The sequence below is a fragment of the Thunnus maccoyii genome, chromosome 4 (assembly GCF_910596095.1).
Source record: "Thunnus maccoyii chromosome 4, fThuMac1.1, whole genome shotgun sequence".
Lineage (NCBI taxonomy): Eukaryota > Metazoa > Chordata > Actinopteri > Scombriformes > Scombridae > Thunnus > Thunnus maccoyii.
Window position 1 is genome coordinate 33,483,532 of NC_056536.1, and position 26,046 is coordinate 33,509,577.

General features: G+C 37.9%; 2 protein-coding genes across 4 annotated transcripts in view; one reads left to right on the forward strand and one right to left on the reverse strand.

The window, feature by feature from the left end:
• Nucleotides 1–318: 318 nt before the first annotated feature.
• Nucleotides 319–8,952, reverse strand: LOC121896036 (protein transport protein SEC31-like). Of its 3 annotated transcripts, none has more exons than XM_042409667.1 (5): nucleotides 8,919–8,952; nucleotides 8,031–8,390; nucleotides 7,591–7,661; nucleotides 974–1,006; nucleotides 319–541 (listed from the first exon to the last, which is right to left on the reverse strand). In XM_042409667.1, exons 2-5 carry the CDS (start codon nucleotides 8,155–8,157, stop codon nucleotides 479–481), a joined length of 294 nt encoding a protein of 97 aa, XP_042265601.1. In that variant the 5' UTR covers nucleotides 8,158–8,390; nucleotides 8,919–8,952; the 3' UTR covers nucleotides 319–478. The 3 variants fall into 3 exon arrangements, with proteins under 3 accessions (XP_042265601.1, XP_042265598.1, XP_042265599.1); XM_042409664.1 differs by having other exon boundaries at nucleotides 7,591–7,670; XM_042409665.1 differs by lacking the exon at nucleotides 8,919–8,952 and adding an exon at nucleotides 8,662–8,749 and having other exon boundaries at nucleotides 7,591–7,670.
• A 3,621-nt stretch (nucleotides 8,953–12,573) lies between these two features.
• Nucleotides 12,574–26,046, forward strand: part of LOC121896023 — a 119,891-nt gene continuing 106,418 nt past the window's right edge. The window contains exons 1-3 of the mRNA XM_042409644.1: nucleotides 12,574–12,916; nucleotides 13,414–13,755; nucleotides 14,072–14,398. Of these exons, the coding sequence (XP_042265578.1) occupies nucleotides 12,847–12,916; nucleotides 13,414–13,755; nucleotides 14,072–14,398 (739 nt within the window). The 5' untranslated portion in view covers nucleotides 12,574–12,846. The remainder of the gene's footprint in view (nucleotides 12,917–13,413; nucleotides 13,756–14,071; nucleotides 14,399–26,046) is intronic.

Consider the following 26,046-nt stretch of genomic DNA (forward strand, 5'->3'; position numbering starts at 1 on the left):
ACCACCGAAAGCTTTATGATGAAATTAAAATATCACTGATTTAATAGTATTAACACATTTTATTTTTAAACCATATATTGGTCCCATTATCCATGATACAACACAGATCTTAATCAATGGCATAAAAATCTATAGAATTTGACTCATGTTGAATCAATCAATTATTAAACATGCAAAAAGTTTAAAATTAATATGTAAATATATTCATAAATTAACTCAAAATGAACAGTCAACATGCAACATGAAAATATAAACTGAATAAATAAAATTCAATCAAAGTTAATGTTTAAATTAAAATCAAAATAGTATCATGTTAAAATGATCTGAATCTAAATTATTCTTTAGTATTGCAACAAATGAAAAGCAGTCAATAAAATACAATTATCAATATGCATCTATCTTATAGAGTAATTATATGTCACAAAAGGTGAGTAAATAACAGAGTGTGAGCCAAGCAAGAGGAAAGTTAAAAACAATCTCAGACAGAAAGAAGTTCTCCCAGAAACTCGTTGCTGCAATGTTGCTGCATAAGGGGCTGATTCTGTTAGAAAAACAAAACTTCAGTCAGTCAACTCACATGGAACACATTATAGAACAAGTCCTGAGTCAACAATATTTATATATATGAAATTAATTTGGTGAAACTGACATCAACTATGGAATCACAGCAGTAACAGCAAGATTGATTAACCTTGATCAAGAGCAAGATCAAACATTTGCTTAGTATGTAAAACTCACTTTCAGTCGGGGCTGATAGAGCAGCTACAGTCAAAGTCAGAACCTCCTGATTAAACTCTACTGTTTGCATGTCAGAGTGAAAAGTGATGGAGCAGCGACCTCTAGTGAACTCTGTACTGATCACATGTCAGTCAGCCTCACAGTAGTGAAAAGAGGAGGATCCACAAGTGATGTAGAGATTTGTATCAATATTTTTGGTCTGAAACTGGAATTGTTGATAGATTGATAGATTTACCTCTGGTGGTGGTTGCTGTCGCCTTCTTTGCTCCTGAAAAGCATTTAACACAGTGAGTGATGATAGAAAACACATTTAGTGAGAAAACATGAAATTAGTGTCACATGATCCTTTCCCTGATTTTTATTTTTCTGCTCTCTGTCATTTGTATCTTGTGTGTTCTGTTACAGCTCTGTGAAAAACTTCAATTAATATGTTTTAAATACTATATAGAAAAAGTTTAATTTTATTGGTGTAACTGCAGGATCTATATAGAATACAATATATTTTATCTTTCCTGCTAATGTCTCCTTGTTATTTACCAACAAAAACATTTGTGTTGTTGCTCCTTTGCTTATTAAATGAGCTCCAAGTCCATCAGTGAAAACTGCAGTGGTGAGGTCAACTTGCAGGTTAGATAGCCAATTAAAATAAATCATAATCTGTATTATTATTATTATTATTATTAATAATAATATTAATAATAATAATAATAATAATAATAATAACAACAACAACAACAACAACAACAACAACAACAACAACAATAATAATAATAATAATACATTGTATTTGTAGTATCATATCAAGACATGACCACAATCATCTCCTAACTTAACCACATGGTTATTATGTATTATTATGTGAGTATCTGTGAATTAGAGTAGTATAATATTAATAGTATCATTGCGTGTTACTGACATTATAATAAATCCATAGCTGTAAATCCATAACAAATAAATAAATAAATGCAGTGGAAACCGCTTATAGTAATAAGTTACAGTGATATACCGCTTATATGGATCAAAAAGCTTGGGAATCATTCCACACAAATGCTGTTTAAAAAATTTGCTTATTGTAATCAAGTAATCAACTTATTCATTTTGGGTCTTTTCATACATGAAAACATATGGAAAAAACATTTTAAACTACGGTAATTCAGGGTAGTGTGGAGGTGCGGGGTGTGGGTATGTTTATATGTATCCGCCGTGAAACAATCAGAAAATAATGTTTTCTTCCTCTTATTCACCGGCTTTCTTGCAGCCACTGCTCACTCTCCTCATCCGCTCTGTAGCTCACTCGACCACTGCTGCTCTCTCTCGCTGTCATCTTTTTTAAAATGAGTTGGGAAGCTGTCAGCAAAGCCTAACTTTACTTTTAATGTTATCAAACAAAAAGCAATGTCCTCCCCTCTTCCTAGTAATGTTTTTGTCTTCCCTCATGGCAGAGTTGTACAGCGTCCAGAAGTTGATTCTAGTTCAACTTTCTCGCTGCGGAGCCCCTGCAGCCCCCACCCCCACAGCCTAAACTCACAACGCACAACCTGTCTGCCTCAGGCTGGGAGGCTGTGTACAAATTGAAGTCATGATGGGAAAAAGAAAAAGAAAAAGTCATTTTCTCTTAATGAAAGACGTAGTCTCCCTCAAGCTTATGACAAAGTGCCAATATATATATATATATATATATATATATATAAAGAGAGAGAGAGAGAGAGAGAGACCAAAACAATTTTTTGTACCAGGCTGTAAACACGTTTATTTCTGCTTTGCTTTTGGAGCCTCAAGTGGCCATTTTAGGAACTGTAGTTTTTGGCACTTTGACATTGGCTTAATTTTTCAGGCCCGAACGTTTCCCCTTAGCAAAGCCTAAGGCACGACAGAGCGCAAGGGAGAGGGCCATGGCTGGTAGGATGAGAGGAGCTAGGAGCAGCCATGTGGAAGGGGAAGGACCACACACCGAGGACGTCAGCTGCTGGCGTTCCTGTTGTACTGTTGGTTCCACAGACTGAGAGACACTGACATTATTGAACTTTTAACAGAGGACTTTTTAATGTTTTACTCTTAAGGAACATTTTAGGACTTTTAGACATTTTATAGTTGCATTTTACTGGTTATTATTTTATGGTGATAAACCTTTTTAAACATTTTAAGTTGTGGTTTTAACAATGCACACCCCTGATTTTAAAAAGGAACATACTCAACCTTTTTAATAGAGTCCTAGGGCTATTTTTAAACCCTAGGTGGTGCTGATTGCATTTTACAACTACTATTTACTTTTTAAAGTATTTTCAACAAAGTATTGAGGTGCCTGAGCAGAGTTAACCAAGGGTTTGTTTCTTTTAAGCATAAACATGATAATGCCTGTTTTCTCCTGGTGCACCATGGATGCCAAAGTTTGGGGGTCCTGATTCAGAACTCAAATATGGGGACTTTGAACATTTGATGCCCTTCAATAAGTGGCTCTTATTTTAGAGGAGAACAGATGTGGACACCGGTGGTCGGAGTTGACATATACGGCTGTGGCGGGCGGGACAAACAACTATCACTCTCATCCACAGAAAGCTGACTGGAAGGCTGAGCTGAAACTAGAAATGAAGGATGAACTGATAGACCAGCTAAAGGACTGAAAGCAAGAACTCCTTAAAGAGCTAAAAACCAAGAAGCATGTCTCAACAAGCTGGCTATGTTCTGCAGTGTGAGCCAGACCACAGACGAGAAGTTTCTGCAGCCTCCAACATGTGGTCTGCGGATGGTAAGTCCATTTGAAGACGTTGAAGACAAGCATCTCACATTGCTAGATTCTGTAGAGTAGTCAGCCTACATCACCTTTATACTAGTCTCCCCTGTTGCTAAGGCCCAGGTGATATGGTTAGGCCAGAAGAACCTCACAAGGACCTGATTAAGCTTTTATTGGACAATGCCCACATGTCGAGGTGGTAATAGGTGGTGTTAAACTGACACTAGACACTGGCTCATAAACCACCTTAATGGCAATTTTTCTAAGCACTTCCCTGAACAGGGGCACTGGATTCATTTCAGAAGTGTGGGGGCCAAAAAGTCTGTGTGTGTGTGTGTGTGTGTGTGTGTGTGTGTTTGTGTGTGTGTGTCAAAGGCCCCTTGGCCCCCCCACTTCTGGCGCCAGTGTCCCTGAGTATGCTGTTAAAAAATTTCCTCAATGATTAAGCTTAAAGCTGCCAGTGGTCCCCATGTCCCCTGTCTGGACTATGTCACTATGGATATTGAAATTGAGGGCCATAAAATTAACTAGCGGGGAGATTTTATTGTAGAGGATGGGTTTTCATCCAGCTTGCTGTTATGAAACCCCAATGGGCCAGTGTCTCTCTCTTGCCAGAACTCTAAGTTTCAGTGTGCCACAGGTCTACGGTGACCTCAGAAGATGGTTTACTGGGTTACATCTGTCCAGACCACCGCCACTGAGTTAGTGTACCAGCCTGGAGTGAAGTGGTAGTCTGGGAACGTGCCAAAGCCAGAATGAGAGGACTTGACTACTACGGCCTGTTTGAGGCACTCCAGGAGCCCAGTTCTGTTTCAGCAGATTGAACAATGTCAGTAGTAAGACGAGGTTAAGTTCCCATTCACATTCGTAACCTACATGAGCTGGTTATGGTGGCTCTGAGGTGCTAAACACAACAACAAAACCAAAAACACATAAACAAATGAGGACAACAACACAACCACTCTTGTTTGTGATTGGACAAAACCCAAGTTAATTTTCCAAAACCATGACCATGATCGCCCCCTAATTTAACCACACGGTTATTATGTGAGTATCTATGAGTTAGAATAGAATATTAATAGTAGAATTGTATTTGTTTTACAAAACTATGTCACTGACATCATAATTAAGCCATAGATGTAAATAAATAACAAATATAAAACCCCACCTCAAACTAAGCACCCACCTCATGGCTTGGTGTTCTTTGAGGGGTGGGGGTTCAGTGATATCGCTCCCCTCTCCCTACTGTGCTGAGCTCTGTGTTTCCTTATGAGGAGTGACAATATCAGAGTATGAAATGAAATGAATTCATGAAACATTAATGCTGTACATATTTAACATTCACTTCATAATCTATTCCATGTGAGCTGGCTACGGTGGCCTTGAGGTGCAAATCACAACAACAAAAAGGAACAGGTAGCCACAACAGTTGATGCTTATCTAGAACAATCATTGTATTGTGGCTTCGGTTCTGTCCAATCACAGTTGTTCTTCCTACATTTTGTGTTCCTGAAATGTGTTTTGCACGTCATGGTGCCCACAGTTGGCTGAATTACATTAATAATACAGGAAGTGATCAGTTTGTTGTGGAAGAAAACTCTATAGAGTATTATACTATAACAGCAGCAGGAGGGAAGAGACAGACAGAGTAAACAAAGCACACATGTGGGTGAGTGACAGAGAAGAATAAAAAGGGGAAGAAAGAGATAAAACAGTAAAAAAAAATGCAAAGACAGGAAGAACATGCAAAAGAAAGTCAAAGGAAACAATCTGATGCACAGCAGCTGTGTTCTTCAAGATCCTGGATTACATTCAGTGACACCTGAACGACATTAATATAAGATTCAGACATTAATCTAACACGTCACAGACCTGCCTGAGTCACATTAATAGCTGCAGCCTATTCTGATGGACATTTCAGTAGATTATATAATAGATGCCAAATACTAGAGAAGTGAAAGAAGCAAAATACATGGAAGTTGGTTTGTGACTCTGTGTGCACATCTCTGCTAATTAAAGACATGCAACTTGAGGCTTTTGTGCTCTCTGCAGTTTTCATTATGGACCAATCTGTTGGCTGAAATGTGGAGGAAAGCTTGAAACACTGTAAAAAATAATTTTACTGTCTGTAATACATCCACTCCCCGTCTTCATCTTGTTATGTGCAGCACCATATTTCTCCCGCTCCTCCTGTCACTCCACGTTAAGTTCCACTCTGTTACATTAAAATACCAGTTTTGAGGAGCAGAAATATGCCAACCCAATCGCCAGAACAAAACGTTGGCATTGAACATTTCTGCAAACCACAGAAAAGTTGAATATCTACGTTTCAACACGTGTAATACATAGCACATTAACATTTCAACAATACTTATCATTTCAACATTTCTACAATACATAGCATATTAACATTTCTACCTGTTGAATAATGATGTTTTATGGTGTGACAACGCTGTGGTTAAGGTCTGGTTAGGTTTAGGCACAAAGACCACTTGGTTAGGCATAGATCATGGTTTGGGTTAAAATAAAATAAAAAATGAAATCAATGTCCTGATATCGCACTAAAAACACCTGCTTTTGTCGGTTGAAATGGGAAGCGGGCAGTGGTTACGAGGTGGCCTTGAACCATGCTCTCTGCTGATTTCCAACTTTCTGCCTTCAAATCATCCATCAACCCCTCCTCCTCCCTATAGGAAAGTCAGCTCATATAGATCGCATGTGAACTACTTCACTTTAGAAATATTGATATGATATATTTTGTTGAAAGTTGATATGATACGTATTGTTGAAATGTTAATATGCTACGTATTACACGTGTTGAAACGTAGATATTCAAAGTTTCTGTGGTTTGCAGAAACATACAATGCCAACATTTTATTCTGGCGACCGGGCTGAATATGCAGAGCTATGCTCAAACCGTTCGGGGGTGAAGCAGTGGCAGCCCAGGACCCAAAGCTTTGGCACTGCCCTCACAGCCTTTGTGTTCACAGCTACTGTTGATATGAATACAAAGGAGATCCACACTTTTTACCATAAGTGTTGCAATATAGGAGCATTTGAGGGGATACAGTGATTTGCGACTCAAAAAGAATGTGGGAGGAGGGTAAAGTGAGGGGGTCAACGGCTCCTTGGCCCCCTACTTTCAGCGGCAGTGTCCCTGAGTATGCTGTGAAAGAACTTCCTCAATAATTAAGGTTAAAGCTGCCAATGGCCCCCATATCCCCTGTCTGGACTATGTCACTATGGATTTTGAAATTGAGGGCCACAAAATTAGCCAGCGAAGAGCTTTTATTGTGGAGGATGAGTTTTTGTCTAACCCCCTCATCATAGGCACGGATGTGGTATAAGCTTGCTGAGATGCTGTGTTGTGAACCCCGATGGGCCAGTGTCTTTCTCTTGCCTGAATCCTAAGTTTCAGTGTGCCACAGGTCTACAGTGACCTTAGAAGATGTTTTTCTAGGTTACATCTGTCCAGACCACCGCCACTGAGTTAGTGTACCAGCCTGGAGTGAAGTGGTAGTCTGGGAACGTGCCAAAGCCAGAATGAGAGGACTTGACTACTACGGCCTGTTTGAGGCACTCCAGGAGCCAAGTTCTGTTTCAGCAGATCAAACAATATCAGTGGTGAGATGAGGTCGAGTTCCCATTCACATTCGTAACCTACATGATTTCCCTGTCTCCATAGGACACAACCAGAAGCTGGGCAGACTATTTCAGGTGGATGAAATGAACATCCATGAAGCAGGCGACATCAGCCTGAAACCTGGTGCTGATGGTGTGGTGCAAGTGGGGTTGATAGATTCCAGTGATGGGATAGAAGAAGACCAAGTGTTTGACATGTTGTAGCTCACTGATCAACAGGACCTGGCCCAGGATGAGCAGAGCCATTTAGCAGCTCTGCTGGTGGGAGAAGGTTTTCTTTGCCCATGAGGAAGACTTCAGGATGACTGATGTGGTGAAACATTGCATACCCACAGGCAATGCGGCTGCCATATCCCAGGGATAAACCCTAGGTGGCTTGTCAGCATTTTACATTTTTACCTCTTTAATAGTCCTACTATTTATTTTCAACAAACTATTTATTTCCCTAATTGAATTGGCCACAGAACAAAAGCACCCACCTGATGGCTTGGTGTTCCCTGAGGGGTGGGGGGGTAAGTGGCGTCTCTCTCTCTCCCTGCTGTGCTAAGCTCTGTGGTTCCTTATGGGGAGGGACAAGATTGGAATATATTCACGAAACATTAATGCTGTACCTATTTTACATTCACATTATAATCTATATTATAATCTATTCCACATGAGCTGGTTACGGTGCAAAACACAACAACAAAAAGGAAAAGGTAGGGACAACAATTCTTGTTTATGATTGGACAAAAGCCAAGTTAATTTTTCAAAACCATGACCATAACCATCCCCTAATTTAACCACATGGTTATTATGTGAGTATCTAAGAGTTAGAATAGAATATCAATAGTAGAATTGTATGTGTTTTACAAAATTATGTCAATGATATCATAATTAATCCATAGCTGTAAATAAATAACAAATATAAAGCACCCACCTGATGGCTTGGTATTCTTTGAGGGGTCGGAGTTCAGTGGTGTCGCTCCCCTCTCCCTGCTGTGCTGAGCTCCGTGTTTCCTTATGAGGAGTGACAATATCAGAGTATATTCATTAATGCTGTACATATTTTACATTCACTTCATGATCTATTCCATGTGAGCTGGCTACGGTGGCTCTGAGGTGCAAAATACAACAACAAAAAGGAACAGGTAGGGACAACAGTTGATGCTTATCTAGAACAATCATTGTGTTGTGGCTTCGGTTCTGTCCAATCACAGTTGTTCCTCAGGGCTGAAGCAGAGGCAGCCCAGGATCCGAAGCTCTGGCATTGCCCTCACAGCTGTTGTGTTCACTGTTGCTGTTGACATGAACACAAAGGAGATGCGCACTTTTTACCGTAGGTGTTGCAATATAGGGGCATTTGAGAGGATACAGTCATTTGCAACTTAAAGAGAATGTGGGAGGAGGACATCATAGGACACAATCAGAAGCTGGATGGATGAAATCGACATTGATGAAGCAGGTGACATCAGCCTGAAGCCTGGTGCTGATGGTGTGGTGCAAGTGGGGTTGATAGATTCTAGTGATGGGATAGAAGAAGACCAAGTGTTTGACGTGTTGTAGCTCACTGATCAACAGGACCTGGCCCAGGATGAGCAGAGCCATTTAGCAGCTCTGCTGGTGGGAGAAGGTTTTCTTTGCCCATGAGGAAGACTTCAGGATGACTGATGTGGTGAAACATTACAAACCCACCAGGGGTGTGCCCAAATACAAATACATCATTTGGCAAAGCACAAATAGTGGGTTTCTTACGAATACTTGTTTCATACAAATATTTTAAAAATTATTTGTTTTCGGGAAGAAAAGAAAAAAAAAAGTCAAATACCAGCATGCAGGTCAATCACATCTCTATCTCAGTCTCTCTCCTCTGCTCCACTGTTACGTCTATCAGCAGGTCTCAACGAGGGGAGTCACATCCACCTGCAGGAAGCACATCTCTCCTGGACCTACTGACACTTTAATTTTCTAAAATCAAAAACATAATAAAAACAAAAACTGGATTTTTAAGCCTCTTTCCACTTTTATTCAAATACAAATGCAAATAATTTTGCTGCCTAAACAAATACAGATACAAATGCAAATACTGGGCTCTCTGCACATCCCTAATACCCACAGGATGACCCACAGGCAATGCAGTCCCCATATCCCAGGGATAAACCCTAGGTGGCTTGTCAGCATTTTTCAACTTTACCTCTTTAATAGTCCTACTATTTATTGTCAACAAAGTATTTATTTTCTCAATTGAATTGGCCACAGAACAAAAGCACCCATCTGATGGCTTGGCATTCCCTGAGGGGTGGGGGGTCAGTGGGGTCGCTCCCCTCTCCCTGCTGTGCTGAGCTCTGTGGTTCCCAATGAGGAGTGACAATATCAGAGTATATTCATGAAACATTGCTGTACAAATTTTACATTCACTTCATAATCTATTCCATGTGACCTGGCTACAGTGGCAAAACACAACAACAAAAAGGAACAAGTAGACACAACAGTTGATGCTTATCTAGAACAATCATTGTGTTGTGGCTTCGGTTCTGTCCAATCACAGTTGTTCTTCCTACATTTTGTGTTTCATGAAATGTGTTTTGCACGTCATGGTGCCCACAGTTGGCTGAATTACATTAATAATACAGCTACGCCTTATGGGGAGGGACAAGAGTTTTTTCACCAAACATGTTTTACAAAATTATGTTACTGACATCATAATTAATCCATAGCTATAAATAAATAGCAAATATAAAGCACCCACCTGCTGGCTTGACATTCCTTGAAGTGGTTGGATGGGTGTAGGGTGGTCGCTCCCTTCTCCCTGCTGTACTGAGCTCTGTGATTCCTTATGGAGAAAGAGCAAACCAGAGAGAGAGATTCTAGTTGAGAGAGAGCAGCCCTAGATTCAATACTTTATTGCCATACAACTTAGTTGTTAGGAATTTACCTCCGTATGCTCATAACAGAACAACAAACAATCACAGCATAACAGTCGAGACACATAATAATAATAATTTTAAAAAAAAACGTAACCTCCACGCCATAAAATATTACATACATCCGTGGATGTAAAATATTAGTCCTGGAGGAAAGTCTGGTAGAAAATAAGATTAAAATGTCAGTTGCTTTAAAATACAGTAGTAGTTAAAATGTAACAGTAGTAGTAATAGTACTAGCTGTAGTAGTAGTATTAGTAGTAGTAGTAGTAGTAATAGTGCTTTGCTTTCATGAGGCGCTAGTGCAGAGTTGGGGAGCCAACAAAGCCATAATATAACTACAAAGTTATATTATCATTATTCAGCTTTTTTCCAAATAAATGTTCTGGTCTGTGGACCGGGGTCTGGGAACCCCCAGTTTACATCATCTTGTGTGCAGCCCGGCTCTTTTGATATCTTTTTCAATGAAGACAAAGGCCTAGCTCCTTGCTCCTTTGTTCTTTTCCAGCCTTATTACTCCGTTACATCCTTTATGTTCTCTTGGCACCAGTTACTTCACTGGTCCTCAATTTAACAAATAAATCTTTTGGTGGTAGAACCTTTGGCCACTGAGCTCCTCTTCTTCGGAATAAACTACCACTACACATTTGGGAGGGAGCCTGAAAACAGGCCCACACGGAATCTGCACCCGAAGAATTCCAACGACACCTCCACAGATTTTCCGCAGATTTTAAACCAATAGAGATGCTGCTTGTAAGTTTTATGTTTGAGTGTCATGTTTTTTGCCTTTGCCGTTTTTAGACGTTCTCAAAAGATATTTGGTGGGATATTTCAGATAGATATTTCAAGAGCCTTACCAGGTATTTATTTATGTATTTGTTTGTTTATGTGTTGTATTGTTAATTGTTGGGAGATGATTAATGGTTAATGTTTTTGCAAATTAATTTTTGCTCCCTCTGCTCCACATTGAACCTCGCATTTTAGTGGCCATGTGTCCTACATTTTATGCTGGTCGAGTTTTCCAACAAACGTTAACACTTTGTTTTGAACTGTTGTGATTAAATAAAATCTCAAATTCAATGGTTCTACTAAAATCTACGAAATATTTCTCTCAGCCTGCTTGAGGTAATCTTAGGTTGTTTTAATGTATTGTGTGCTTATTTTTGCTCAAAAACAATCTTTGTTATCTTAAATGAATATTGTCTATCACATAACAAGCAAAAAACAATCCGCAGATTTTCACTCTGGATCACCGCTGAAAACTGTAAAAAAAATCTGCAGATTCCGTGTTGGCCTGCTGATAACTGCTAACTGAAGAAGCAGCCAAATCACCGCTTTAGAGAGCTGAACGTTGCCCACAAGCATCCTCGTGATTTTCATACTCAAACAGAAATGTAGCTATATGAAAGTGTGTGACACATAATATACATAGAACAAATAAACACACACTAATACTCATTTTATGACGTAAACATAAAACAATGAATGCACGCTACTTATCGCTGATTGATTATTTAAAAAAACAAACAAGAAACAGCTCGTAGATAGACTGCATAAAAATGACGTCGTCAGCAGGCGGAAAGTTTGTTTCAAATCTCTGTGTGTGTAAAAAGCAAATCCACACGCGTGGAACTGATATTCACAAATAAAAACTGAGTTCACAAATGCCTGTTGGAAAGTTGTAAATGTTAAGAAGATGTTCACAAATGCTTTTTATTTATTTCTAAGTTAATTTAATGTATTCACAGATATATTTTTTAATTTTTCAGCTCCGTTTTATATTTGCAAAATATTTTTGTGAGTTTACAAATCTGTTTTTTGTATTTGTGGATATTTACATTTACATTTACGCACAGATTGTCGATCTGCTCATACAAATCATTAAAGAGAGACGGACGGTTCCTCAGGTTCCTTAATGTTCAAGACATCATACTCTAAAATGTTTCTAAAGATGAAACTCATTTTTAGAGTCACAAAGTAATCGGATGTAAAATGTGTTGCCTTTATAATGTTAGTTTTTAAATTTACAACAATCAGTTTGTACGATTTTTAAAAACCTTCTCAGACATTTGTGCTTTTATGTTTAATGTCAGAAAACCAACCTGTGGATGTTATTTTCTTACTCTTCTGTTATCAACAATCAAATAACAATAATTTCTTGTGATTAACAGAACAAACTCACTTCAATATTCTTAATCATTTACTTCATTAACATATTTAATGCTGCGTATTTCTTGTGTATGTGATGGATGCTGTCAATATGATCTTTCTGTCTAGAGCAGCATCTCATTTCTCTGCATTATTGATTCAGTATCTGATTGTTTCAATGTGTTTTCATTGTTCACAGCTCCAACTGCTTCAAAACCAAACCGGACTCTTCGACCTTTTCCAACATCAGTCCCATCAGCCTCCACACCAACAAAAACATAGAGTTTAATCTCCAGTTCAGGAAGCTTCACACCTTCATCATCTTTCTCTGAAACCACAGAGCAGTTTACTATTTCACAGTATTTTTAAATCTCATGTTGGGCATGGCATTCCCATGCTTTGGCTGTTAAAAACAGAGTATCAGGAAACTTCCTCTGATACTCTTAAATCATACAGTTAATATGAGGTTTCACATCCCCATTTTCAGAGGTCATGTGGGTCATATAATGGGGTCAAAAATAGAATTATTCATTCATTAATGTACCCTCAACCACCATCATCATCGTCATGTCGCAGACAGAGAGAGAGAGAGAGAAAGAGGAAGAGGAAGGAATGTTAACTTAAATCATCGTCAGCTTCCTGATTGATCAGACAGACATATAGAGGCAGTTCTCTGACAGTTTGATGATTTTCTGCATCAGGATCAAACTCAGAATGAATATCCACCATGTTCTGTTCTTCTGCTTCTTATCAGGTGAGGACTGATTACCTGACTGTGTCTGTAAAGCTGCAGCACAAACTGCTTCTGGACATTCATTGTGATCATTTTAACAAATGTCAGATTTGTATCACACAAGTTTTCATGTTGCTGTCATGTTAATTAGTTTTCCTGTCGTTCTCTAAATTATTCTGTTACTAATTACAACATCTCTATAATCTAATCTTGTAATTTAACTAAACTAAATGTAATTAACAAAACATATGAACCATCCATCATGAATATTTGATGCTCATTAATGTGTTTGATATTAGAAAGTATGAAAGAAAAACATTGACTACAACTGCAGCTACAAGTAGAACAACAGCAACTGCTGTACAGTCAGTGAAAACTTTGCTAATGGCTGCCTCTGTATCATCTCTGCTTCTCTGTGAACTGATGGGTTAGCCCTCATTAATCTGCAGTCTGTTTACAGTAAGTCTACAATACACAAAGTATTGATCATCAGTATTCACTGTTCATCTTTCCAACAGCACTGCAGGATGGAAACACTGGACTCGTCAATGCAATAACAGGTTTTGCTGGAGCTGAAGGAGGAAGTGGTTCACTTATTTGCTCCTTGACTTCATCTGGAAGCACCAAGTTCTTCTGTAAAGGAGAATGTAAAGAAGAAGACATTCTCATTAAAACAGATGATGTCACAGCTCAGAGTGGCAGATACAGCATCAGATATGAAGACGGATCTTCTGGAAGAAGAACTGTGACTGTGACCATCACACAGCTGACCAAGTCAGACTCAGGGCGGTACAGATTTGGTTTGGGTGGATCTTCAGTCCCAGATGATTACTGTGACTTTGAGCTCATAGTTACAGATGGTGAGTTTCTACTGAAAGTCATAAAACCTGATATATTTACTATGTTCATCCCATTTAATGATTCTGAAGCATAAGAATAAATGAAGTCAGATAAAATTTAATTAAATTGTTGAAGAATGTGAGACGTTTATGATGTATTGACTCAGTGTATCAATGTTGGATGAAATCATTACTCCAGCAGTCAGACTGGTTGAACTGGGCAGCTCCAAGTGTGACTCTGTGGATCTGTGTAAATGTGAAGCAGGAAATATTGTGATCAGACTGCAGCGTCTTACAGGAAGTACAGACAGTAACTGTTGATTGTTCATCTTTTCAGCTGCAACGTTGGGTCAAAACACCAGTTTCTCCCGTGCAGAAACTGTGGGAGGAAGTGTCACACACGGATGCCTCAATACTGTCTATGGAAGCAGGAAGTTCTTCTGTAAGAATGAATATAAAAAAGAAGAAGACATCCTGGTTGAAACAGAAGAGAACAGAGCTCAGAATGGCAGATACAGCATTGAATATAGAGAAGGATCTGTATTTGGACTGTATGTGACCATCACACAGCTGAAGAAGTCAGACACAGGATGGTACAGGTGTGGTTACGGCAGAGCTTCGTCTCCAGATTCATCCTACACGTTCTCGATCTTTGTTGTCGATGGTGAGTTTTATATTTAATTTTCTGTCCACATTCTGTTCAATGAATATCAATTTTTAAATGGTTAATATTATGAAAAGTTGTCTTGTTTTCATTTAACCTTTTCATGCATGAGTTATGATAACCTCAGTCAGGATTTTTTTTCCTAAGTGTTTTTATTCTCCTTTAGGCATGAAAAAAAATATTTGAACTTCATTTTTTTTAAACATGCACTTTTCAAGGAGTTTTTACATGTCCACTCAGGTGGACAGCGTGCGTTGAGTTTTCAATTGAAGGAATATGTATTCAACAAACCCATTAATAAAATGATATATTATTTGAAAACTATAAAATAATATATATCATCAAAGCTGTTAAACTAATGTTTTAACACATTTTAACATATTCTAATACTGTTCAGTGCAATGCAAAAACACTGAACTTTGTTCCTGACTCTTCAGCCTCTCCCCTCTGTCTTAATGCATTTATTAGCACATGAGCTACAGATGACTTGAAATGCAGAAGATCCTTCTTTTCTAATCCAGACATTCTTTTGAGGTGCCAGGCATTCCCTCAGCATCCTCAGCCCCTCAACATCCTCAGCCCCCCCAGCAACCTCAGTATCCCTAGCCCCCTAAAAACTGCAAGTTACATTCAAATCAATTGATTTAGAGCCAAAACAGTTACTCCAGATGAAGTATTTTCAAGAACAAAGTTGCAGTAATAGTGTAATTGTAGTTGGAACATAGTCAGCGATGCATGATGTCCAACTTAGTGGACAGATGATTAATTGTCATTTTCTCCAAACATAAAATCAATACTTGGAAATTTTAACAATTGTATTACTCCTTAGTTGTTACTTGATGTTACAAAATTTTATTTACCTGCAAGGGTCCACTACCATAGAAGGATTGGCAAGATATTCCTGAGCTGCTGACCATTTCCGGCCGGCCAGCAGCCATCTTGGTTTTGAGTAATTTGTGTTGCACTTACAAAGGCTGGCCAATGGATGGCAGCGTATGGGAAGACACACTAGAGTCCACTGTGGTGGCTGATGTTCAACTATACCATCAAAATCCATGCATATATAAGAAAATGGCTTTTGAATACCTACAAACTGTAGTGACCACTATGCATGAAAGGGTTAAAATAAAAAAAGAATGAATTTTGGGGGTGACCTGATAGCTGAGTGGTTACCACATGGGCACTAATACCCTGAGCAGCGAAACCCCAGTTTCATCCCTCTGCCTTCTTTCCCAACATGTCCTGTCTCTCTCCACTATCACTATCAAATAGAGACATGAAATGCCCCCCAAAAATATCTGAAAAAAATAAACTTTGAATACAACATTTAAAGAGTGGATGGAAATGACATGACAGAAACAAATATTTTATTTTTCAGGTTACAGCCAGAAGTTGATTTGTGACAACAAGAGGAGTGCTGAGGTTGGCAGAGTCATACTAGTTGTCCAACCTGGGACCTTTTCTATATTTCTATTAACATTAGGTAACATAGAGAAGAACGGTTCCTCAGGTTCCTTAATGTTCAAGACATCATACTCTAAAATGTTTCTAAAGATGAAACTCATTTGTAGAGTCACAAAGTAATCTGATGTAAAATGTGTTGCCTTTATAATGTTAGTTTTTAAATTTACAACAATCAGTTTGTACGATTTTTAAAAACCTTTTCAGACATTTGTGCTTTCATGTTTAATGTCAGAAAATCAACCTGTGGATGTTATTTTCTTACTCTTCTGTAATCAAAAATCAAATAACAAGACTTAATAATAATAGAACAAACTCACATAAAATATTCTTAATCGTTTACTTCATTAACATATTTAATGCTGCATTTTTCTTGTGTATGTGATGGATGCTGTCAATATGATCTTTCTGTCTAGAGCAGCATCTCATTTCTCTACATTATTGATTCAGTATCTGATTGTTTCAATGTGTTTTCATTGTTCACAGCTCCAACCACTTCAAAACCAAACTGGACTCTCCGACCTTTTCCAACATCAGTCCCATCAGCCTCCATACCAACAACAACACAGAGTTTAATCTCCAGTTCAGGAAGCTTCACACCTTCATCATCTTTCCCTGAAACCACAGAGCAGTTTACAGGTACAGGACAGTTCATGTCTGTCCATCTGTCCATCACTGTCTCTCTGCAACAAAACGTCCTCTTAAAACAGTCAAATTCAGCATAACAACGTTGTCTAATAAGAATAACAAGATGGTCCAACATGTGTTTCAGCACATAAGACAGTTCAGCACCTAGAATAAAACATTTCACATTCAATTTTACAATAAATTTCCTTGTTATCTTCACGTCTAATGTTTAAACACATCCTACATTTCTAATGATGTAAGATAATTATTAACATGTGATGTCAGCACATGACAAGTCAAGAAACATTCAGACCAAAGACTTTGGGATTTTTTTTCAACAGGAAGATCTCATTTTTGATAAATGTTTCCTGTGTAGTTTTCTTGTAAACAAGGTTATATTTATATTCAGGGTTACTCACCAAAACACGCTGAGTGTATCCTTTAGGTCCAACATAAGTGTTGAATATGTTTCCTCAATCATAAAATATTTGTAAAGCTGATTATTTTAATTATTTTAAATCTTGCATTGCTTGTGGTTCTTCTTCTCTCCTGCTTTTGTTGGTGCATTGCTGTGTTTCTGGGCAGGTTCCTGCATCCTGTAGATCAGTGGGATGATGTGAAACCACTGGCAGGATTGTGTATCACGTCAACCACGTGTGCACAATGTAGACCTGCATGTAAAAACAAGCTACTTGTGATCAAAAACACATCCCCCTACTCTCTTTTCCCACATGTCCTGTCTCTCTCCACTATCACTATCAAATAGAGCCATAAAATGTCCAAAACATATGTTAAAAAAAAGGAATATTGGATACAAAATTTAAAGAGTGGATGGAAATGACATGACAGAAACAAATATCTGTTTTTTCGGGTTACAGCCAGAAGTTGATTTGTGACAACAAGAGGAGTGCTGAGGTTGGCAGAGTCATACTAGTTGTCCAAATAACAATACTTTTTAGTGATTAATAGAACATATCTTAATCACTCACTTCATTAACATATTCAATGCTGCGTATTTCTTGTGTATGTGACGGATGCTGTCAATATGATCTTTCTGTCTAGAGCAGCATCTCATTTCTCTACATTATTGATTCAGTATCTGATTGTTTCAATGTGTTTTCATTGTTCACAGCTCCAACTGCTTCAAAACCAAACCGGACTCTCCGACCTTTTCCAACATCAGTCCCATCAGCCTCCACACCAACAACAACACAGAGTTTAATCTCCAGTTCAGGAAGCTTCACACCTTCATCATCTTTCCCTGAAACCACAGAGCAGTTTACAGGTACAGGACAGTTCATGTCTGTCCATCTGTCCATCACTGTCTCTCTGCAACAAAACGTCCTCTTAAAACAGTCAAATTCAGCATAACAACATTGTCTAATAAGAATAAAAAGATGGTCCAACATGTGTTTCAGCACATAAGACAGTTCAGCACCTAGAAGAAAACATTTCACATTCAATTTTACAATAAATTTCCTTGTTATCTTCACATCTTATGTTTAAACACATCCTACGTTTCTAATGATGTAAGATAATTATTAACATGTGATGTCAGCACATGACAAGTCAAGAAACATTCAGACCAAAGACTGAGATGTTTTTTCAACAGGAAGATCTCATTTTTGATAAAGGTTCCCTGTGTAGTTTATATTTATATTCAGGGTGTCACAGCCCGGCTCATAGGCTGTGACAAAATATGGGAGACCAGACGAGTCTTGTAGCTGAGGATACGTGTGTATTTACAAAATGATAACGGAACAAACGTGAAAGTCAGTAATCAGTAATGTAGGCATGTGTGGATGTGTGCATGTCGGTAACCAAAAAAAACAAAACAGCTGTGCTGCGCCGCTATCGAAGTGGACCAGGCGCAATGAAGGAGGAGAGGGAAGCTCTGTAGGCAGCCAAGCTTTATAGTCATGACCACACTGGGCCCAGGTGTGGCTCATGATGGCAATTACGATCCTCCGCCCTGCCCTGGATCCTGCAAGACAAAAAAGAAACAAGCAAGCGGAACGCGGGAGCACCTAGTGGAGCAGAGGGGTCGTCACAAGGGTTACTCACCAAAACACGCTGAGTGTATCCTTTAGGTCCAACATAAGTGTTGAATATGTTTCCTCAATCATAAAATATTTGTAAAGCTGATTATTTTAATTATTTTAAATCTTGCATTGCTTGCAGTCTTCTTCTCTCCTGCTTTTGTTGGTGCATTGCTGTGTTTCTGGGCAGGTTCCTGCATCCTGTAGATCAGTGGGATGATGTGAAACCACTGGCAGGATTGTGTATCACGTCAACCACGTGTGCACGATGTAGATCCACACGTAAAAACAAGCTACTTGAGGCCAAGAACTCCACAGGGAACCTTTAAGCTTCCAATACAAGACAAAAGATCCCAGATTTTTAACCTACTACATGTCTCTCTCTCTCTCTTCCTTCCCAGCCGTCTCTGAGGTCTCTCGCCCAGGTTACTTCTGGCCTCTGGTTGTATGTGTGCCTGTGATTGTTGTGCTGTTGGCTGTTGTTCTGCTGCTCCTCTACAAACTGAAGAAGAGGAGGAACTCTGGTTTGAACACCAGAGGAACCTCAGGCAGCAGAAACATGGAGGTGACTTCCTTTAACTCTGTATGTCTCATGTTAACTCTTACTGTTGGCAACATCAAAACTATAAATAAAATCACAGTTACTGTTAATAGACCTCTGGCCTGCCGAGTTTTTATCACTAAATATTAGCAAACAGTTGAAGAACACAATATCTGGGCTGTTACCGTGGTTACTGCTATATTAGGTTTGATGTCATTCCTGTTTTATTTTCAGTTATCTGTCAGCAATGAGAACCGTCCTGTCATCATTGAGAACCGTTCTGTCATCAAGGAGAACCGTCCTCCTGTCATCAAGGAGAACTGTCCTCCTGTCAGCAATGAGAACCGTTCTGTCATCATTGAGAACCGTTCTGTCATCAAGGAGAACCGTCCTCCTGTCGTCTATGAGAACTGTCCTCCAGTCTCCACGTATGAAGACATCTACCAGAGCCTGGATCCAGCTGAAACCTACTCTACAATCACAGCAAACACATGATGATGTTTGGATTTGGATCTGGATTCTGTACTGTGCAGGTTAACATGTGCTGCAAAGTTCAAGTTTGTTCCACTTTCTTCCTTTTTTTTGTTTAATCAGCAGATATTAACTATAAACATGCTATCAACTAAATATGCTATTTTTCACCTCTATGCTGATGATACACAACTGATCATGTTTCTAAGAATGTTCAACTTCTTTCTTGCTTATTCTGAAATGTTCATTCTGTCTCAAAAATGTAGATAATGTTTGATATTGTTCTTCTACACTTTGAGCCAACTCTGTCTCCTAAAAGTTACGTTTATATTCGACTAAATTGCAACAGCATGTTTTGTTAGAAACATAACGCTGCTGAATCACATTTTTTCTCAAGATGATAAGAAAATGCTGTATTTAAGTTGCAAAAATGTTATACTTAATATATGAATGAAATGTTAAGAGACAACATACCTGGTTCTTTTTTTCCACCAAAATATCTGATGTTGCCGTAATATATCAGCTGGTAGAAACTGCAGCAGAATGAAAGTGTTTGTGGTTGTGAATGCTGCTTGCCCTAACCCCTCCTCTTCATGCATGTAGGAGAACCTAAAGTGGCTGTGTAACTCACGAAAAATGCGAATGACCCTCTCTAGAGCCAGTGTTTGGTTTGTCCATTCTGGACTACTGTAGAAACATGGCGGTGCAACATGGCTCCCTCTGTAGATATAAAGGGCTTGTTCTAAGCTAACAAAAACACAGCGACAATTGATTATACACTAATTAAAACATACTTATTGGGGGTTTGCCCATTTGCCCTAGTACAAATATATTATTTGGCAAAGCACAAATAGTGGGTTGTTTTTTTGTTTTTTGTTTTTTACAAATATTTGTTTCATACAAACATTTTAAAAATTATTTGTTTTCTGGAAGAAAGAAAAAAAAAAAACATGTCAAGTACCAGCGCGCAGGTCAGTTACATCGCCATCTCAGACTCTCCTCTGCTGTTACGTCTATCAGCAGGTCTCAACGAGGTGAGTCACATCCATCTGCTACACAACGCATATTTCCTTATTTGGACTTGGGGGTGTTCTCCAGAGATAAAGCTGAGCTACTGACACATGCAAAGTGCTCCCAAGGGACTCTCCATAACTTGTTGTTCCCCTTCTCCTTTCCACAAAGTTAGGTTGTAAAAAATAGGCAATAAATGAAAAGTGCAAAGCAAGAATCGCTGCACGTTACACGGTGTGCTGTCTGTGTTATGGGTGTATAAATAGGTAGAGGTCTGTCTGCAATGAGGTGATGAGTAAAGCTTTAACTCAGTAGTCAGCGCAGTCGTCTATGATCTTGGAGACTCTAGTTTGAGACCCGGTATGGGGACCTCCTTCATAAGGTAGTTTATTCATGAACACTTATTGTAACACTTTAATTTTCTAAAATAAAAAGCGTAATAAAAGCAAAAATAGGAATTTTAAGCCACTTTTATTTGAATACAAATACAAATACAAATATTTTTTTCTGCTTCACCAAATATAGATACAAATACAAATCCTGGGCCCTCTGCACATCTCTAATAGTTAAGTATATTATATTCCATTTCTGCTGATAGATCCCCCTAAATCTTGCACACTGGTCCTTTAAAATAAACCATGGGTTTTGGTGATGAATTGTGAATTGTTTTATATATTATTCCCTTCTTTCTAGCTGAAGTGTCAAGACTATTTTTATCCTACACCAGCACCAGGTCAAGGCACCTGAGACGTGGCCATAGCAGCACCAGTGTAATAACTTGCATACACAGTTTGTTGTCTTGTTCAAAAAGACTCAACTTTTGTACTGAGAAGGTTGAAAAGGAGCATCTCCACAGGGCAGGGTTGGGTGAGAGGCGTTTGTGCTTTCAAGGTATGTCATCTGCTTGTGTGATTTTTTCTACTTTATCTCACAGTTTCTAGTGTGCGTGTTCATGTGTATGTGCACCAGCCGGAAGTTTCACCCCATTTCCCCACTGGAGGAAAACAGCTTTGAGATTTTCAAACTGGGATGTAGTAAAGGCATTTTTTATCTAGTGTTTTGTTTGGCTTGGGCTTTAAGATTAAACAATTAATTAATGATATAGCCCAAGTACACATAAACATTAGATCAGTTCAATATGTTTAACTTAAGTACTGCTGCTAACAAGTTGTAAATTCTTTCATCCATAACTGCAAATATCAGTACATACAAGCGAACACTCACACCAAACCATAAACTATGCCTATGCAGTTGGAAACTCTCAGGGCAGAGAAATTAAAAAAAACATATTTTTTTATGTTCATAGTTATATTAATTATTATTAAAATTATTTTTCTGATAACTTTTTTTTTCTTTTTCTTTTTTTGACATTATTTCTCAGCTGACCTACAAAACTCACAGGACTTCACAGAGTTAATTTTTTCATCTTTTCCTAAGTTGAGAGATGCAAGGTGATTTGAGTCAATGAGGATATCTGCAAACACATGGAGTCGTCAGCTGACTCCTCTCCCTCACCCAAATGAGGGTGACACCGTCCAGTATCTGAAAGACACAAATCTCCTCATCCACCATGCAACTATTTACATCCGTCCCCTTCAATGCAGTGTGAGTGTGGAACAGGTAATGCTGGATTTCTCAATTTATGCAGTTATAATAACCTTTATCAGTGTAGAGCTGTAATGGTTTCTGCCCTACAGATAACCGATACCCCCTTCCGGAGTAGATAAGGCACCAACAGATGGCTGTCCTCTACCTCTGACCCAGGTATCAAATGTAGTTCCCAAAATCTACTACTCTCTACTTCACCAGCTGTCGTCGAACCACTACTAATGGGCCTATATAGTCAAGTACGTCCTGACAGCCTGGGTCCTAACGCATTGTGTAGGTGCAATAGGTGTTGGAGTTTTGAAAGTACTCCAGGATGGTCTACTAACAGGACATCACTGGAGGAGGCCTACTCTGTCGGTCGAGGGCACTCACCCGGTATTATAGGGCAGCCTCGGAGCCCTAGCCCTAACAGTTAGCCAATTAGACTCCTAATTATAAACCGTCAACCTAATATTGTATTGAAATCCCACCTTTAACACATGTACAACTGTATATTAGCATTAGTCACTGAACCTGAACCATTATTATACTATCATTTAAAACACAGCACTAATTTTTAACTAAACAGGAGTTAATAATTTTTTAATCTAATCAATTTCAAAAACTACTGTCAGCCTATCCCAAGGAGGCGTCAGAGAACCTCAGAGATGTGCACAAGTCAGGAACTTTGGTTGGAGTGTATAAAAATACAAACCAGTTTTATTTGGTTTTACAAAGCAAGCAATCTAAAACTACAAAGAGAAGAGAGTCTTTAAGAGAAAGAAATAAAGAAAAAGCCTCGTCCTCTTCTCCCAAGGAATCCAGGAACCCCGCTCCTCCTGCACGACTCTAGGCTTTACGTTTTATATCTCTATAACATCCTCATTTTAATATTACCACATAGCATCTATCTACAAAACATCCAACAAGTTCATACTGATGTTACCATGACTTTGCAGAAAATAGTGAGCTTTACCTCATCTGTCACTTACATCAGAGGACAAGGAACTTTTGTTAATTTGTCTCCAATTTTAATTAAATAAAATTGTTAAAAGTAGGCCTGAATAGAGTTTGTCTTGGCCACATATAGTGGAACTTTCAACAGAGCACTAAATTATCAATCAGATTAAATTTTTTACAATTTTCACAATTACGTTAAACTTGCACGGTGCTTTCATAAGAAAAATAACAACACAGAAACATATGTGTGCTTAATGGAATGTTTTTAAGATATATGATATAAACAGATGCCAAAATTCTGTGTGTTTTTCAGCCCCTTTAATCCTTTCTCTTTCCAGCGCTTCCCCTACTGTTTATAAGAAGCACAGTTTCATGATGCATATGATCAGTTTATTATTTCAAGAATTTTCAGCTGTTTAAGAAGTGTTATGTAAATGTGCAAATTTGTGTTATTTCTCTATACATCTAGGAAAGGAATGATAGACCATTTAATACTCACCTTGGGCCCCAGACTCCATGTCTTCTTTGTGGAGAGGAATTTCACAGATAAGACAACACAATAAGTCCTGTGCAAGTTACTGCTCCAAATTTGAAAATAGTCATTATGGTGATCCTTTATCAGCTAATCGGTTTTATTTTCTCAACAGTTATTAATGGTAATCTATTCAGGACAGATGTAGTCATTAAATGTGATAGTATGCCTAAGTTTTATATGAACAAAAGGTTAGTTCATTTGTTAAATGCAGCTGTTCTATTTTCATTACATTCGATGGGAAGAGTAATATTCTATAGATTGTATAATATTCCAGTCCACAAGAACGGGCCTTTGAAGAGAGCTTGAATTATTTCCTATTCTAAGAAAGTAAGTTTGAGAACCACTGAGTCAGTGGTATTATAGCCAATTTAATATTAAACGTTACTGAGAGAAATTTATTTTCAACTGGTTTGTTTTTACCTTTTAACTTTTTATTACAGATGCTATTCTCTAAACTATGATCAGACACTGGTATGAGTTAAATGACCTTTAAAGAATATCTAAATAATTGCATTTAAATTATTTAATAAAAATATCTAATTAATAATTATATAAACAAATAATAATTTAAATAATAATAAATGATAATAATTAAAAAATCATTTTATATTTATACATAGTTACCAATAACTTAAAACATAAACCTATTACACGTTAGCATTGACAGGATTTTTACATAAGAAGGAGACCTAACTTCCCTTTGTGATGTAATGTCAAGTTCTTCAGAACAGTGGTGATGAGGAATTACTTTCTCTGGCTGACCTCTAGTTCCCCTTTCAGGGTTAATCACAATGAGAACAACATGTGACAACTGATCTAATATGTCCCAGGTTTAAGTAAAGCTTGGCAACAAACTGCAGTATATTTGCAGCAAACTACAGCTCAGAAACACACTTGGGTTGAGCTGAGATAACCAATATAACCACTCTGTCTTTTGGGGCTCAGCAGCAAACATATCTTAATCAATTTGGCTACATATATGAATACATTTCAATTATTATGTGCTTTAGATAGAAGGCTATTATAAATTATGAAATGCAAGTGGAATAAAGAACGTGTAGGTACAGACCAGCCCAGACTAACGTTAGCATTCACTGATGTGTAGTTCAAGAGTAAACAGTAATAATCTTTAAACTAGACTTGCAAGCAGCAGTGAAAATAATGTTTAAAAATAGTAATTCAAACTTCCAACTGGTGAGAACACTACCTGAAAATGCTCTCTTGTGCCTGTCAGGTGCTTGCTAGGATTATACCAGTTTAATGTTAGCAAAAATTAACACTAATTGGGTAACCAGATGCACAAATGTAATTCTATTTTCTCAGTATGATGTTACTAACGTTTTGGTTTGATTCTGAAAGGAGGATAAATGATGATTATATGATACTGATGGTTGCATGTGGCTTCTGTTCTTCCATTACTGTGGCAGTGAAAATGAAAATACCGTATTTTACCATCAAATCTTACAGTAGCCTACTATTAATGTCTGTTCTTGGTTTTGGCTCCAAAAAGCATCAAAATTTACAGTATTTTACTGTATTTAGAGAGAGCAGTACCTTACTGTTAGGATTTGGCTGTATTTTTACAGCAATTTATTACAGTGTATATTTTCTTTTACAAAGTTGGTGTTTATTTTTGATGGATTGCAGAGTTGTTTTTCTTTTGGAAGCAACTGCCAGCTCTTATAGAGAATAAAAATACATTCACACAAAGTGTCACTTGTGTCTTTGAGTAACTTAAAATTAACTAATACAAACTTTCTTACACTTGGAAAGTGCATGTTTATGTGATTTATGAGCTAAAATCATCCAAACAAAGCTGGAACAGCTGTCTTTTTGAGTCTGTTAGCAATAAAAACATTTGAATCAGACTGACAAGTCCTGCTTTAAAATAAGGCCATTTTGTGGAAAATGAGGTGTTCTGAAATTGACCTCAGATGGCTGATGCACAGCAATAATATCAGAATACTTAAAAAGTAAAAACAATTCTAATTTAACACTGGACAACCAGTAGATCACTTGAAATCTTCAGCAAAGTTTGAAATTTAATGTGACTCATGCAAGGACTGTAAATCAGTTGAATTTATCTATAAACTAATTCTGGGTAATTCTTACAGTATCTGTTGTCCACAGCGGATTTATTTTGTATGACAAACTTCTCTTTCAGTTTATTAAATCACTGCAGCATCTGTTGGCAGCAGAACAGTTGCTAATAATAATAATAATAATAATAATAATAAAATTTTATTGCACTTATCAAAACAAAGTTACAAAGTACTTCACATAATCACACAAAAACACACAAAAGAATAAAAGAGCTAAACGAACAACATAAAGGAGCCAGATAGAAGACCCTTGCTCAAGGATCTCACGGTGCAAGCAGGGTCATACAGGGATAAAAGAGCTGAGATATAATGAG